General features: G+C 37.9%; 1 protein-coding gene across 1 annotated transcript in view; it reads left to right on the forward strand.

Moving 5' to 3' along the window:
• Nucleotides 1–10084: 10084 nt before the first annotated feature.
• The window catches only part of LOC143875018 (uncharacterized), a 38018-nt gene continuing 30156 nt past the window's right edge, over nt 10085–17946 (forward strand). The window contains exon 1 of the mRNA XM_077376933.1: nt 10085–10252. Coding sequence (XP_077233048.1) covers nt 10148–10252 — 105 coding nt within the window. The 5' untranslated portion in view covers nt 10085–10147. The remainder of the gene's footprint in view (nt 10253–17946) is intronic.

Raw genomic sequence — 17946 nt, forward strand, 5'->3', positions numbered from 1 at the left:
TTTGTATGCTCTTAATCACGCTTTAGATTTATCATCGCAGGCTTGTTGCTACTGCTAATTGTAGATTTTCATTCATGTACGAGAATTATTTCCTTTCTTTTGAGTTTCACGCTTTGATTATTGACCTCGTTATTTTGGATTCTGATGCAAATCGATCCAATTCGGTTTTATTTGTATGATCTTAATTACGCTTTAGATTTATCATCACAGCCTTGTTTTTATTGTTAATTATACTTTTTCATTCATGTAGGAGCATTATTTCCTTCTTTTGAGTTTCATGCTTTGATCACTGATCCCATTATTTTGGATTTTGGTGTGTGATCATCGGATCTATGTATCTAAACCTTTCTCTGGTGTGATTGTGAAACAATTGCTGAAAGAATTTATGTTCACTTCCTTTCTTTCAGCACATCACTCTTCATGTTATTTTGGCTTTAGATTGAGGACAAGACTCTTCAAGTATGTATAGGGCGATAGTGGGGACGTCCCCCTGCCCCTATCGCTCTGTGGCTGGAAATCCATCTGAAACCAACTTTTTATCTCCAATATGACTTTGAACATATCAAGATTTTATGCCTTGCAACAGCCTACAGCTCCTAATTGCATCTTTTACATTGCTTCTTAAGTTTCAGTAGACCAATTAGTTCTCCTCACTCAAACCAATTTTATTTTATTACTGCTATCCCTTTCTTTTTTTTTCCCGTGTTTGGCAAGGGGAGCACAGTCATGGATCTCTTAAAAAATGAACTGATAGGTGGCATCAACCGGCTGATCTTCCGGTGCAGTGGATCTACTGATATGCTATGTGCGCACTTTGTTATAACTATTCAATACGATGTTGCGAACTATTCCTACTAATACTCTTAACTCTTTGATGGCTGAGCGCTATGCCTGAAGCTTATTTGTATGAAGGAGAGTTTGGATATAAGAATCATCTCTAAATGATCTGGGACTAAAGATATGATACTCAGAATAAATATGTAATACAGCTCAATTAGTAAGTTAAGTGTATACATACCAAAAAGGAAAAAAAGATAAATGCATTATATATTTCTGTTTGACATCTTTCTCAAACTTGTCTTCCCTAAGCTTACCAATCTTATATAGAATTCTTCCAACCAAGTATCTGTGTTCAACATCTCCCAACCAATTATCCGTGTTCAACATCTCCCTCATATCGCTGTCTTCCTAAATAGTTTTAGGGAAAAGAGCAGGAAATCATTTCATTCAAAGAAGGAAATACTGCTGATTTTGTTGATTTGAGTAGATAGAAGTCTTGCTCCTATAAGATCTGGGACTTTTGCAACTAGTTCCTCTGCAGTACCTGTTGAGTAGTCACAAAGACCAACTTTCTTCTTGATCTTGTTCTTCTTCTTTTGCAATTGTATTCCCTTGAGCGAGGGAAAGATACATGAACACATTACGAAATGCAATCGTCAATGAATAGTGTGGGAAAGTTATATCAAATCAACATAATAATAGTGGAAGTAGTGAACATAAAATAGCAGCCTCAAAACGATTGTAATGCAAGTAAACTACTGGGAATCCAACAAAAATAAGAAACTTCCTAGATAATTGAATAATTTTCAATCAAACCAATTGGATTATGGAAATTAAAAGTAGACAGAGATAAAACAGCAACAAATTTAATAAAACCCATGATTAAAGTAGGGTGAAACCTGAACCCAATAGGGAAAAATGAGTAACTATGCATCAACCTCCAAAACTACAATAACACTTCATACATATAGACAAAAACATTTCAAACCTTGCTTTAATCCTAACCTTTAGTTTATGATCATTTGAGCCCTAGATCAATATGATTAGGTTAATTTCTATTTTAAAGTATCTTAAAATCGAATAGAATGTATATTACATGTTGCTGCCTAAAAATATAACCCTTAAGATCATAGTTTCAATACTCCCCCGCATCATCGTCGACTCGCCTGAGTTGACTTCCGTTTACCTTGGCCGCGTTTTGGTCCGAGCCCACGTTTTGCCCTACAAAGTTAATCAAAACTTCTTTGACGCTCCCGAGTTATGACCGCATCAACAGAGTACTCTGCCCCGTCAACCGAATACTCGTCCGCACTGTGCCAAGTCGACTAGGATTTACTTTGGCCGCATTTTGGCCCACATCCGCGTTTTAAGACACTGCTTAAGATGAAGGAGAGGCTGGAAAGTTGGTGGAGAGAAGCTATCTACACTGGGCCGGCTGATGTGGTGATTTTCCACAAGCTTTGACATGTGAAGCATCAGTTGGAAGAATGGAGCAGGAACAGTATTCTGAATTGATATGAGAGAAATAATGGTTGTTTTTTAGAATCCAGGAGATCAGTAGGGCGGAGAGAGGAGCGGCCAATGAGGAGGAAGTGGCGGAGATGCAGATCCGGGAGGAGCAATACCTTGCTTTTAGTTAGGCGGAATGTGATTTTCAGGTGGTAAAGATCCATATCGAACTGGATGAAAGGCGACGAGAATACTACGTACTTTTATGGGATTGCGAGCTCTAAAAGGAGAGGAAACCGAATCTCTTCCCTTATGATTGATGGATCGAGAAGTGAGGACAAGTAGATATTAACTAGGAAGTAATTTCTACAAGAACTTATACACAATGGAGACCGGGGGCCATCGCAAGCCTGATTGAGTGGATTGATGACGGTGATACAACATTCTTACAAAAACTGTTTGACGAGGAAGAAATAAGGACTCTAGATGGCTTCAACCTAATATTGTCCCAGTGCAGTTGGAAAGTTGTTAAATCTGACATGTGTGCTCTATTCAAATTGTTTATGAGGACCTAGTTTTAGTTTAGAACACAGGAACCACTTTCATTACTTTGAATCCTAGGATCGAAGGGGCGGCAAACATTTCAGAATTTTGCCCAATAATCGTGTTTGGGAGTATCTACAGGATCATGTCCAAAGTCTTGGCGAACTGATTGGAAAAGGTGACGCACAAATTATTTCTAAATCAGTCGGCCTTTATTCAAGGGCGTCAAATCCTTGACGGTGCTTTTATAGCAAATGAAGCGGTCGAGTTCTACTCCAAGAACGACAAAAAAGAGGTCGTATGCAAGCTGGACAGGGAAGAGACATGATCGGGTGGAATGTGATTGTTTGAATTATCTATTCAGCCAAATCGGTTTTTGTGAACATAATCATTGAAATCAAAGATAATATCAAACACTTGAGTTCCAAACAAAATTCACTCATACCGAACCGTTGGATTTCAGATCAAGTTGGTCCATAAATTCCTTATCACGAAGTCTAAAGTAATGCCTGACAGGATCTTTTGAATCTTAACCACAATTATAGATGAGATTTCATGTTTCCAATGCAGAATAAAGTAGAGAAAATATGAGGAATTCCTTTATATGGAAGAAAAACGATAGAATTTCTAGGGAATCATACCAATGGTGGATTATAAGAGTATCACATCTTAGGTTGGATTAGAGCATCACGCCAAAATCCCATGAAGAAACTCCAAATTTGTGCAAGAAAAGAAGTTTTATTCATCATATCATAACATGTAGCTCTAAGGCTTCACACACTCTCTCTCTCTCTCTCTCTCTCTTCTAAGAGTCTAGACTCTTCCTACAACTTAAAAATATGGCCTCCTGGATAAAACGCTAAACTCTAGAGACTTCGTAAAAAAAACTGACAAAATAAAAACTAAAACATGCTATGAATAGTGATGGGAATATTTTCACGAGTAGTCACGAGAATAGTGTCTTGAATAGTTAACTCTTCTCCCTTTTCATTTGAACTAGTTTGGCTAGAGGAGCCTTCAAGCCTGGTGGTCTGAAGCAGGGGGCTCTGGACCGACTGATGCCCAATTAGGACACAAACTAAGATTAAAGTCAAAACTGAAACCCTTAGCCAAGGAGGTCTATGGAGAAGTGGATGTGAGGAAATCTTCTATCTTAAGCAACCTTGAAAACCTTGACGTCTTAAGTGAAGAGGGACCTCTTGTCCCACAAGAGTGTTTGGAGAAAATTAGACTCTAGGAAGAATACAATCATACTATCTCGTGGGGAAGAGCTGGAGTAGAAACAGAGATCCAGATCCAGATGGCTTAAGGAGGGGGAGAAGAATACGACATATTTTCATAGTATTGCTAGGTCAAGAATATGTAGCAACAGAATTTTGGCTTTGGCGGTTAATGAGCTAAGGGTCGAGGATAAGGTTACAATATCTTCTGAAATTGTCTCTTTCTTTGAAAAGTTTTTTTTTTTTTTTTTTTCCGAATAATCAATGCTTCCCATTCCTAGAAAATGTCCAATTTGTAGAGTTGGATGCGGAGGCTAAGGTTTACTTTGAAAGACCTTTCTCAGAGGAGGAATTCAGGGTGCCCATTTTCTCCTTAAAAATGGATAAATCACCCAACACTGATGCCCTTTGCCTAGCTTTATTCTAACTAGGCTGGTTCTGGATGAAAAAAGACATCATGTATCTATTTGACAAGTTTTTTTGCATGACGGGCACTAAGTCAGTCCATGGGAGTCACATTTATAGCCTCAATCCCTAAAAAGATGGGTCCGATCGATTGGTGGACTTTCGTCCAATTAGCTTGGTTGGCAGCATTTACAAGATCTTGGCCAAAATCTTTGTTGATCGCCCCGAGAATGTGCTAGGTTGGATAATCTCTAGAATCCAAAAAGCTTTCCTTAGAGGAAGACAAATCTTAAACGGAGCGCTTCTGACTAGTATGTGTAGAATATATTATACTACCATAGGGCTGGCAAGTCAGGAATACTTTATATATGGTGGATATGGAAAGAGCTTACGATAGAGTGTAATGGAATTGCATAGACTTCGTCATGAGTCGAATGGGCTTTTGGTAGAAAGTGGAGAGATTGGATGATGAAATGCATGTCTTCGACGTGGTGCTCAGTTCTAATCAATAGGTCACCCTGTGGCTTCTTCGAAACTTCGAGGGGCCTTCGTCAGGGAGATCTGCATTCCCCTTCCACTTCACTATCCTGGCAGAGGGTTTGAGCAGAATGTTGGATAAAGCCAGATCCATTGGACTGATAGAAGGCTTCATAATAGGTTAATCTGTGGGCGAAACCTCTCATCTCCAATTAGCGGATGACGCCTATTTGGTAGCCCTAATTTTCGAAGGTTAAGGAACCTCAAGGCTGTTCTCTGGTAATTTGAGCCATGTCGGGCCAAATAGTGAACTTTAACATATCTCTAGCCATGGGAGGAGTGAACCTGAATGATTAGGATATTGAGGAATATTTCAATTACTTGGGATGCACCAAACTCTTATTTGGGTCACCCTCTTTGGCTCTTTGCACAGGTAGACCCTCTAGTAGCCCATTGATCCGGTGCTTGATAGAATGGATAGAAACTCGCAACAAGGGAAAACGTCTCCTCTCTCTAGGAGGAAGAATCACAATCGTAAAGGCTATTTTGGCCAATCTCCCCCTGTACTTTATGTTGATCATCTGGTGATCGGTCTCTATTATCCACAGCATAGAGCAACTTCAAAGAAATTTCCTATAGAATGACAAAGAGGATAACAAGAAATACTACCTAGTTAATTGGAACAATGTATGCAAATCCTATAAGAGTGGTGGTTTAGGGGTTCGGAAGTTGAGATTAATGAACCTTGCGTTATTGGGCAAATGGTAATGGAGATTTGTTAAAGAAAGGGTGCACCTTTGGAGATTAGTGATGGACGCAAAGTATGACTCCAAATCTGGGGGACAAAATGAGATTCTTGGTTGACACATCGTGTGGCAATAGCACACTTGAGGATGATTTCCCACTACCTATAGTATCACTTCCCATAGAGACAGCAGCGTAGTAAATTATTTACGCAGTCGATGGAACTGTAAGATAGAATTCCGAAGAATTTTTTTCTATGCTGAAGTAGACAGCAGCTTTATTAGCCAGAATCAAGTAGCCCGACATTTCAACTCATATTGGTTACTTCCTCGTAATAAAATGAAAATGCGATGAGCATTTTAGCTTTGCTGTTTCTAATAATCTCCTCCTCGTGAATAACCGGAATTTGCTTTGGAGGCTCCATCAATGTTAAGTTTAAGAGAATTTTTGTCCGGCTTTTTCCATGTAATCGTTTTAGCTTCTTTCTTGATTGGAATTTGGATTTCCATTAAATCGTTTTAGCTTCTTTCTTGACCGGATTCCTGGTCTCAAAACCAAAGAATTGACATAACTCACTCGCCTTCATTATTGATTATATCTTGAGGATTGAAAATAGGAGATAATTCTTTGAGCCACTTCAGCATTTTTTGAATTATCATAGCTGGTCTGGCATGTTTCCCTACCATCCAATTGGCAAAACGCTCAAACCATATTTCCCACACTAGGAGTATGGGTGCCCGCTCTTTGTAGAATCACATTATGGTTGTCTTTGCTGCCCTGAACCAAATCTTTACTTGGTGTTGAATCGTTTGTCCGTGGAGACTACCTTTCTCATTTCCCCATCTAGAAATTTCCAAGCTGCATGAGCTAATTCACTTTCCACAAAGAGGTGGTTAGCATCTTCATCATTCGGGTTCACACCATAACCGCACTTTGATGCTAATGAAATATGCAGGTCCTGGATTCTATAGTCAACAGCAATCGCATTGTGAAAAATCTCCCAAGGAAACATGCTCACCTTGGTTGGAATGTTATCCCAAAATATCTCATCCCGTTCCTGAGTTTTCCCTAACAATCTGATTACAGAACTTGTTGTTTTGATGCTGAATTTACTGTATTTAGATGGGGATCAAATGAGAACATCATATTCCTCATCGAGCTGAATATTGATGCTAAAAATGCAAACCACTGCTTAGGGTTGGAAGCTGATTCTGCCACCCATTCAACTTTCACTCGCCTTATTCAGTAATCAAGTCTTTCATTCGTAGGTCTAGATTGGGATGTGCTCCATTAACCGTTAACTCTATGAGGGGACAGCAGCATACTGATATGTCTGTCCAAAAGTTAACCTTTCCCCTGCCTATAGGCCACTTGCTGTTTTCATACCACTTTTTTTGCATTTCACTTATCTGCTACAGTATAAGAAGATTCCTTTTTGAGGTGTTTTGCTCTCACCAATTTACTCCATATGGAACTCTTTTATGCAGATTGTGAATATCTTTGAGAACATGATTTATCATAATGTTTTTACCTCCATTGGACAACGTCGTACTTTTCCTTCCTCCACCTTCTTTCTGAGCTTTTCGATAATATCGTCGAAGTGTTTCACTTTTAATCTTCCTTTTCTTATTGGAGCTCCAAGATAGTTGAAGTGTCCTATTGGCCTAGAAAACCTGTGGAAGCTGCAATAATTTGGCCTTTGCTTGAAGATTCCCTCCGCCGAACACGGCAACTTTTCCTTTTGTTGACTTTCAGAACTGAAACTCTCTTTCATACCTGTCAAGGAACATCTTTGCTTGAAGAGAATTTTTTGATTCATTGGTGAAAATTTTTGTATCGTCATCAAATTGGCTGTGAGTAATGAGTGAAGTATTACAATAGATCCGCTTGGTGCATACAACAAGTGACAGAGGGGCAAATGTAAACAACCAAAACTTCCAGTGAATTTACACAATCATGCCTTTCAACCCATGATTTTCATCTAACGAAGTTTATTTTCTATAAACCCTAACCCTGAATCAAACCAAATCTTCCTCAGAATCCTTCCAAGTTTGCAAAAATTCCTTTTTTTCCCCTTACCTTGCCCGGGATTCCCCTCCTTTCAACGACCATCTTTGAGGTCAAAATCCAATCCATACACAATAGTGACGGATTTCTTCCCTAGAAAGCCAAATCCTCATCTATTTCCCATTTTATTTAGTCTTTATATTCCAAACCAAGAAATCTCCTCAAGCAAAAGCTTTTTCTCTATTTTTTATTTTATTTTTCAAACTCCCTTTGATGGTCTCCATGGCCTTTAAACAGGGTCACACAACCCAACTCGCACCTCAATCCTTCCCAAGTCTCAAGCATGAAGCAAGCTTCATCGTCTGTTACGGCGAAAGGGGAGGCCTAAAATCCTTTCTTTCTTTTATTCATTCATGCATTCCATGCCTTATTGAGTAAAAAACCTGAACTTCAATGTATTTTGGCAATTTTCTTTCTCTCTAAGCAGTTGGAATTTTTTTTAGAAACAGTACATGCATTTAGAACTGATCGATCCCTCTCCTCTACCAAACCTTTAGGTTTCTTTGTTCCGTTTTGCCACATTGAATTAAAAAAAAAAGAAAAAGATTTTTGATCCAGCGTGAGCGATTTTTTTGCTTTTTTTACCTTTATCAAAAATCAAGGTGGTAGATATTTTCTCTCTCTGCCCTAAGGCTCTGTTCACTTGCCTTCTTGAGAAAGGAAAGGAGAAGAAAGTAAGCCAAATTTTCCCGTGATTGGACATGATTTGACATTTTCCGCCGTTCACTTGTTTTCTCGGGAAAGCATAATTACACAGGTGGAAAATATAAATAATGACGTGGAAAACGAACTTTCTTGCACTTTCCCTCTAAATTTTCTCACCAAAAGGGTGAGAAAATCACTTTCCTGAGAAAACCGGGAATTTTCTCACAAAATGAATTTTCTCACAGTTTCTTTTCCTTTCTTTTCCAGTTTTCCACATTAGATTCTTTTCCTTTCTTTTCTTTTCCTTTCCTGCTGCTAGAAAACAAGTGAACAGAGCCTAAGGGATAAAGGGCGGCCACCATATAATTTCTCTTAAAACCTTTACCTTAAACGCAAATGGCATTTTTGTAATTTTAATAAAAATAAGTGCGATTTTCATTTGGGGTGTTCTCTTTTATTTGCATGGGAAAATGATATTTCCACCCCTTCCGTAGCATTTTAGGATTCGAGTATTCGGGTACAACGGTCTACTAGAGGATCATAGAATGGTTGGACTGATTTTATGACTATGTGATTTGATTCTCTTGGGGCTTGGGCATTCTTAGTGATGGAGAGGGTGGTGAGGGTCCGGCAAAGCTGCAAATGGGACATCATTCTCAGCCACTAGCATCTGCCACCCAAAGCATGGGGCATAATCCCATTGCTTTTCTGAAGGTACCTTCTCCACTCTTTTTTATGGCACATGTGCCCTACAAAAGCAAGAACACGCCCAAGGAGAATCATCATAACGTTGCACATGCAACAACTATATATGAGTCTTTATACAGGATTTTCCCATCACTTTGCTCGTGTTTCTTTAAATTCAGATTAAGTGATTTTGATCTGTTAATCAGGTATCTATAACGCCTCTTAAATCCAATAGCCTTCTTTAATTTAGACTCTGTATATTGGAGTCAAACTTATTTTGGATTATTTGCAGTTCTTTGAAAACTAAAAGTATCTAAATAGTAAATACTGCCTTTGCCATTTCAAAGAAACTGTTTCCCTCTGTTAACCAAAGATTTCAGTTTTCTAGCTCACAATGAATGATTGAAAATCACTGCCTTGTTTTATAATCTTCTTAACCCTTCAATAACTAAGCACACATGCCACATGTGTGGCCATTTTCGTTCGTCAAGGTGAGATAATCTTTCATGAAAAAACACATAAATGTTAAAAACAAGAAAGTGAGCACTTGTGATAAGAGAATGAAGTTGTAGAAACAGAGGGAGATCATTGTCTTCTACCTCAAAGCAAACCCTTGAATCCAAAGATTAAAAAAGGGAGCCCTTACATAAAGAGCCGCAAAAGGGCTCTTCATTGGATCCACGTAATTTTCAATTACATTTTAAAATCAGTTGAAGAAGTAAAATCAATTACATTTGATGACTCTTTATGCAGGGGCTCCCTTGTATCTATCATTTCTCTATTTTTTAGGCGATTCAATCCAATTCATTCATTTGTTGGGCCCCCAGCTAGATAGGATGTGCCAAAGAAATCTTCCCTGTAGGATGATCCTAATCCTCGAGGTCTCTATCGGTGCCGTCCATCTTAAACCTCCACGCATGGAGAAGATTTTTTTGGGCAAACCTTATTTAGGTTAGGGCCCAACAAATGAATGGTTTGGATCACCCATACAATGTGGGACCCACCATAATCTTTTGGCCGTACGGTGTACCAGATAATTTCTCCTAATTTATATTATGATGAATGGGCGTATGAAGACGTCTCCATAGTCCATTCGAAAGAGCGAAAAGAAGCATAAGAAGAAGAGGAGAATGACGACTCGAATAGCTCCAGGCGTGGGAGCGAACCTCCTCGGCCAGCATTCGGCCGAGAGGAATCAAGACGCCACTGCCTACGTTGGCAATCTCGATGCTCAGGTTCTCTGTTTTTTTTTTTCTTTTTCAAAATTAGGGTTCCCACAATGCTTTTAACAAGGAAGATAAACTTCAGGGAAGAGCGATTTTTAAGTAGCCTAGGGTTTTGATTGTCACACACTCATGCGTTGTATAACTGTTTTAATGCAGAAATCCAGTAGTACTTAACAGTGTTAACAACTCGAGTTGTGATCTTGATACGTTGCAGAACTATTTCAATGTAGAAATTCATTGTGCCAGTTAGGGTTTGTTGTTTCACTGTCTTTTTCTTCCTTCAGATCTCCCAGTAATTCGAGTATTTAAACACTCTTTTTACTAGTTAGGGTTTTCTGTTTCTCTTTTCTCCATTCATGTCTCCCAGTACTCCGAGTTTTTAAACACTGTTTTTACGACTTGAGCTGTGATCTTGATAGTACGTTGTAGAACTGTTTCCATGCTGAAATTCATAGTGCAAGCTAGGGTTTGTGGTTTCACTGTTTTTTTTCTCCCTTCAAATTTCCCAGTAATTCGAGTTTTTAAACACGCTGTTTGCTACTCAAGCTGTGCAATTCAGATTCCATATAGTATTAAAATGTAAGGTATAAGTCATGGACCAAAAGCCCAAAAGATAAGAAAAATATGGAATATTATAAGTGTGAAAAGTATGCCAGGGGTCGACCGTGGGGATGCGGCCTGCAAAAGAAGAAGAAGAAGGAACAGAGTGTGTTCCACGGTGTCCCAGACCGGCGGCCGGCCGTGAGCGGTAAAATTGCTTTTTTAAAAAGCATGACAGCTAGCCGGACACATCCAAATAACTATATCATGTTATTTTTATTTGTCCAAAATTTCATGGTTTCTCACTTGGAGAAGTCAAACTTCAACAATTGAATGACCAATTTTAGGTTTTCTATGGTGAAACCTTCTCCTCGATAATATCCCTCTCATATTGCGTTCTATAAGTTGAACTTTGGTTCTAGCTTGGGGAATCCAGGCCTTGCTCCCATTGAGGGATTTCGTTGTAGTGTGGACAATGAGGTTCGGTGGGCCTTCTCTGGTCCGATTGGAGAGAGATTATAATGGGGCAGATATTCAGGCCATGTTAAGTGGAATTTGGCTCGTAGTCTCAGCTGTCCTTGATTTTCTTATTGTGGATTATGTCACTCACATTATTTGTTTGATGAAAGAAAGGGCAAGTTTACCACTGGAGATTTGCTGACGTAATTTAAGGGGTGTTGGATGGCTTGATGGGTTTTCACAATGTTTCACATTGCTCATAGATCGGAAAATAGTGATGTTAATCAATTAGCTCATATGATGTTTGTAAAGGAAATGAGATGTTAATCTGCCACTCTTGTCATTATATTGGGCCTTCTCCGGTAATGCCTTCTTAAATGCCATTATATTAGTGTTTTAATCTGCCACTCCACCCGTTTCTTCTCTAGTATATCTCAAAAAGCATGGACTTTTAACATGCAATGGAAATGAGATGACAATGCTCCAAATTATTATATTACCACTAATTTTTATATAGTTCTTTATGCTGCATTTATATAACAGATATAGTGGACGTCTAAATATTTGGTTTGAACATCACCGTTCCTAAAACCAAAAAAGAAAAAAAAAGATATCATATTTATCAAATAACAAAATATGTTGTAGAGAAATATTAAATATTGTATGAAGTTTGTTAGTTCAGTTTTTCGTAACACGAGTGCAACTTTGACATCATACCGAAGTTGCCATCAAACTCAGTCTTCGGAATCCTCGCAGGAGTCATTGTTGGTGCTTTAGTAAACAAAGAGTTTTTGTAATTTATTTTGTATTTATAGTTTTAGTTACAATCTGTTGCAGATTTTTTGTCTGGAGTTTATTTTGGAGGAGTTGCAATAATAAGCTGTGTATCTGATTCTATATTCATCCATTCCGTTGGCTCTTAACATTCCGTAGTTCTTTTTGTTGACAAATATTTGGTGTCCTGCTTTTGTTTCAATACTTTTTTAAAAAAGTAATTAATATCGTTTGAGCAAGTCTTGCTTTATTTATGATAATGTATAAAAATATATTAATGTTTACATTTTTTGAGAAGTTTGATATAATACCCATTTTGTCTTCAATTTACCATATTTGTCAACCTCAAGAATTTTCGTCACTGTTAAATTCTACCTCTGCACTAAGCAATTGTATGTAGTGACCTTTATTTGAAAGAGATATATTTTTCTATTATTTTTTTAGTTGCAGGCGGCACAATGTCTGTTTTTTCCTCCATTCATTTAAGAAAGTTGATCACTTTGTTAACAACATTATATCAAACATAAAGACTTCGGTCTGTCAACCTTTTTTTATAATAGTTATGCTTACCTTTTCTTTTCTCTCGGTTAAAGAGTAATAATGATGTGGCTACAATTTGCTCGAGATTGCTTATCCGATTAACAGACAACTGCATTATTTTTTCTACTTCATTATCAAATATTACAGAAGTTGTTGCTTCTGTGTAATCTTCAACTTTAACTTTTAGCTTATACCTGCAATTTTTTTTTCGGTATCCAATATATCAAATTTTAAAGATTTTTTATAGTTTCTTATTGGTATAATTTTTGTGGAATTTACCTTGCCATTGGAAAACCAACTTTCTTGTTACATGAAGCACACCAGAAACTTGAACTAAATGGCATCAATTTTTTTCGACAATCATTGCATGCGACATAAGACTAACCATTCCGTGCTTCAACTCTTGTGATAGTAGCTTCGTAAAAAAATATTGCCTTCTATTGTTTTTTATGTTAGTTTTAATTAGTGAGCTTTAATTTTTTATTATCTTAGTATTGCAATGTTTGATAATCATTTTTTGTTTTACCTGGCCTTCTTCTTTGATGAAATTTAAGATCTCCTGCACTGTTCTTCTATTCTTATTAATTGATTCTCTGCCAGGAGGTGCGATTTTTTTGGTAGCTCTATTGATCGTAGACTTTCTTTTTTATCTCCAGTGCTGTATAACATTTAATTGTTAATTTGTTTTTCAAATATATTTGTTTAAGTTACAATTATTAGTGTATACCACTTTTATTTGAACTCTATCACATATGGAATGTCCAAGTTCACATATAGCCTTGTAGAGTTTGTTTTAGAGAGCAATAGATTTTCTGCAAAATTGTAGTAAAAAATTATTTTACAATATATTAAAAAATATGAATCTGTAAGTTTAAAACTATCGTTTGAGAATAATATTGTACCATCGGAATAAGAGTGTAGTTACATGCCCATACATTTCTTAACTGTAGTTGATGTGATAATAAGAATGATAGGTCCAGAATTATGTAAGCAAATGTCTTGGTTTATTGCCTCTGTCAATTGTTTCATAGTGTTATTCGAATTTTATTTTTTCTGTTAAAATAATTTTTTAAGTATGCTAAAATTTATGTTTATATTCTTCTCATGTATTTTGTAAATGTATTTTCTTTTGTTTGTGTATTTTTTATCTTTTGTCTTAAAGTTTAATAACTCTTTTGTTCACGTTGTTACCTGTTGCTTCTATCTCATCAACCTCAGAAATTGCAGTAATTTATCAAATGATATCTATACAAATTTAATTGTTGTTGTATTAGTTGTTTTAACATAAATTGAAGTAGCATAAAATACATGAAAATAATTTTGATTTTGCCTTTGAGATAGGTGTTAATATTTAATTGCATGTTAAGATTATCAAAGGCTATGAGTTTGAATTTGTGGTGGGCGATAGCTTCATTTCAGTTCTTTTTCTTCGTAACGGAAGTTGTATCATTAAAGCTTATCATATATTTGTTACTAACCACTTTGTAACTCTCATTGTTGTCAATTACACTGAAATTATTGATTACGTATACATGTCTCTCATAAAGCAATGCTCTAAACTGGTGGGAAAACTTTTTTCTAATTTATGCCTGAATATGGTCGCCTGTACAGACATAAATAGATTTGTTAGAAATATTTAACATAGCCTGTGTTTTTGAAGACTAAACCATTAAGCTATTGAATTTCTAATTAACTACTGCTACGTAATACTTACTATTTAATCGAGGAGAATGAGATCAAGACTTATAAGTTTATTATTTGACTTTACATTAAGGGCATTCCACATTCTTGTTAATTGAACATGAATTTGCCAATCTTGTTTGTCCTTGTGCAGTTCATTCAGGAAATGACATCTGCTTGTCATCTTTGGAAATTCGAATTTGCAAAATCAAATAATTTATATTAGAAGCCTTGTTATTGTCTTTATTTTTCTGTAAATATTTAGTTGCTTTAGGTTCTAACTGTGTACATTCATTAATATATTTGAAAAAAATTATTAATTGATACCTATATGTAAGTTGTTAGAAACCCCTTTATAAACTATGTTTTTTGTGTATCCACATTTCTCCTTGTGATTGTTTTCTATCAATATCTTAATACCATCATGAGATGGTACTCGCGAGATAACAACATATAATTGGCCGTGGGTGAAAACATGTTTTGACAGATACAAACCAACTTGTTTAATAGTTTGGCCTTGGCTTTTGTTAATAGTCATTGCATAATAGACTCTGACTGGAAATTGTCTTCGCCTAAATACGAAGGGCCACTTCGATTCAGTAGTTGTCAATATTACCCTAGGAATGAGAACCAAGGTTTTAAATCTCGGTTTCGGTTTCGGTTTCGGTCATCAGCGAAACCGAAACGTTTTGGTTTCGGTATGAAATTTAGGACGAAATCTTGTAAAACCAGAGAAACGAATGAAATCATATGCAAATGATGGAATTTTAAGATGAAACTTTAGGAAATGCTAGAATAAGCACAAATACACACATAGAAACCATCATTTAAGCATGAAAGCCATCTATGGTAGTTCAACAACGTCCAATTTAGAAACATGCGCTATCGCATATGTTGGAACAATGAAGTGTATTCTAAACTCTAAAGTCAAAGGAAAGAAGTACAATGAAATAAAGTGTAATGTAAAGAGAGTACAATCACCAATTATCTAAGGGCCCCCCTCTATGTCAATACCACATTGAATTACGAGGGGGTTCAAATTCATCATCCCTCCTCTCATGATGGGCACGGTGCATCTGCTGACGAATTTGATCTTCAATAAACAAGTAGTATTCCTGCCAGGACATGTTAACCACATATATTTGTTGGTATTGCTGGACATAATAATCAAAGACATACTGCTCAACTTGCATCAACAGTCCCAAACGTGGGTACATGACATTAGGGCCAGGTATTGTCAATGCTGCTCCGCCATGTGCATGTGCATATAGGTCATATGGCATCCCATACCCATATGACTCACTTTGTGACTGCGTCTGTGTATCATAGCCGTAGGGGTACCCATAGCCGTAAGGAGTAGTTGAACCCTGTCGACTCTCAGAAGATGCATCAATCAATCCATAACCATATGGACCAGAATCGGTGGAGTTGGCAATTCCCACACTCCGCGAAATCCCACCTTCCATGCTCATACCGTCGAATGTGTCTGTCAAACTATCAACTCCATAACGTGAATGGGCATCTAGGGAGTCATTTTCTTCATCGGTGGGCTGATACCTCCGTCGTCGTTGGAATACTTGCCCATGCCTTGGCTGTGGTCGTGCACCATGATCTTGGTCTTGTGTAGCATGGTCGAACTCCTGTTCCACTGTGAATGGGCTAAGCGGTCTATAAGTCTCACCTTCCACACTTCCCACACTACCCCCTCTACCATCAGAAGTTCCAACACCTCTCATGTTGCCCCCTCCACCACTAGCATTGCCACCTCCTCTATCATCATCTGATGGCGAATCTGTCGACCAATCATCATCATTATTCGGTATTGGAACTGCAACGGGTTGAGAGAGGCCCTGTGTCTCTGGCAATGTATCCGAATCTATTCCCATCTCTGCAGTGATTAGAGGATTCGGTCTACCTCCCGGGGCATCAATCAGCGCCTCTCCAACCTCCCTCACCCACTCATATAGAGGGTCATCCTCATCATTTTCACAGAATATGTCCGTCAGATCAATAGGGTCGGTGTAGTCCTCTCGATTATGGCTTGTAGAGACATGCTTCATCCTCAACCGTGTGTTGTAGTGGACATATACAAGCTTGTGTAGGTTTTGATGTCCAAGCCTGTTACGTCTCTTTGAGTGAATGAGGTTGAATGTGCTCCAATTTCTCTCACAACCTGAAGAAGATGCTGTTTGAGACAACACTTTTGCGGCTATCTTTCTTAGGTTAGGAGCATCGGACCCATATAACACCCACCACTCAGCTGCAAAATAATAATAATATTTTAATTAGTTACTGTCGATTGACAACTAATATTTATAGCAAGCCTTTACCTGGCAATGTCGTAGCTCGCCCGGCCATAGCAGCTGCACGTCCAAAGGAGCCAGTTGCATCCCTAAACCACTTAAGCTATAATTGAATTAACACCAACAGTTAGTAGTAGAAAATTCTAATGCATATCCATCTATTTACATTGAAATAATGAAATGCTCACCTCTCCAAGAAGAACGGATTGTGTAGTCGCATCCGGTTCCAACTTGGCTACCACAGTTTCTAAGTCTTCAATGAGATCCATTCGAGTGCCAAGGTTTTGTGAGTACTTGTACTTTGGGTTGAGATAATATGCTAATAAAATAATAATTTGTTAGTATATTGTAAATGATGACATAAGAGATAATAAATTGATGACAGTACCAGTCGAATGGAGTGGGTGAAGGAGCATTTTCGTCCATCTATCATCAATGATTTTATGGTAGCCCTGATAGGATCGAGGAGCAGCCACTATTATTGCCTCTTTCATCAATTGGATGGCGTGATACAAAGAACCCATGGTAGGCTTTTTGTCCCCATCTACCATCCTCAATACCTTTACAATTGGCTCCAATATACCAACTATACTCCTGCAATGATCCCAAAAGGATGGTCTACCGACGATCTCCTCGGCCTTCTTCCCAGCTACACTCCTACTCTCCTTATACTCATTCCACTCTTTGGTAGAGAATAATTGCTTTAGACCAACCTTCTTATCCAAAATACTCTGGAGAGCGACGTAATTAGTTGCAAACCTAGTAAGTCCAGGGCGTACCAAGTCTCCTCCACACAAGCTTCTCATGAAGGCCAGTATATACCCATGATTGTATAAGAAGTTAGTAACTGATCTGGCCTCATCAACTAGCTTCTTCACCGTCGTCTTCTTTCCGATGTCCTTCAGCATAAGGTCGATGCAATGTGCTACACACGGAGTCCAGAACATACTGTACTTCTTCATAATCTTTTGTCCTGCCTTCTTGTAGTTGCTCCCATTGTCAGTGACAATTTGAACAACATTCATCTTCCCAACCTCTTTAATCACTTCAACCATATCCTTATATATGAATTTTGCATCTTTTACAACGTCGGATGCCTCAATACTCTTCAAGAAGACAGTCTTACCATCACAATATACCATAAAGTTGATGATTGACTGTCTTGTAGGACCAGTCCAACCATCACACATGATTGTCACTCCATACTCAGCCCACTGCTTCTTCAGCCCATTGACGTACTCCTCCAGTTCAGCCACTTCAATGGGCAAGTATTTGTTCATAACCTCATATGAAGTGGGGGCCTTCACTCCTGACCCGTGTTGGCCAGCTGTATCAATAAAATGTTGCAAGTATGGGCTATTTGCCGCATTTGCTGGGATGGCGTTGTGGAAGGCAAATTTTGCATAT

This window comes from Tasmannia lanceolata, unplaced genomic scaffold (assembly GCF_043159265.1).
Source record: "Tasmannia lanceolata isolate RefF3 unplaced genomic scaffold, GAP_Taslan_0.1 ptg000002l, whole genome shotgun sequence".
Classification (NCBI taxonomy): domain Eukaryota; kingdom Viridiplantae; phylum Streptophyta; class Magnoliopsida; order Canellales; family Winteraceae; genus Tasmannia; species Tasmannia lanceolata.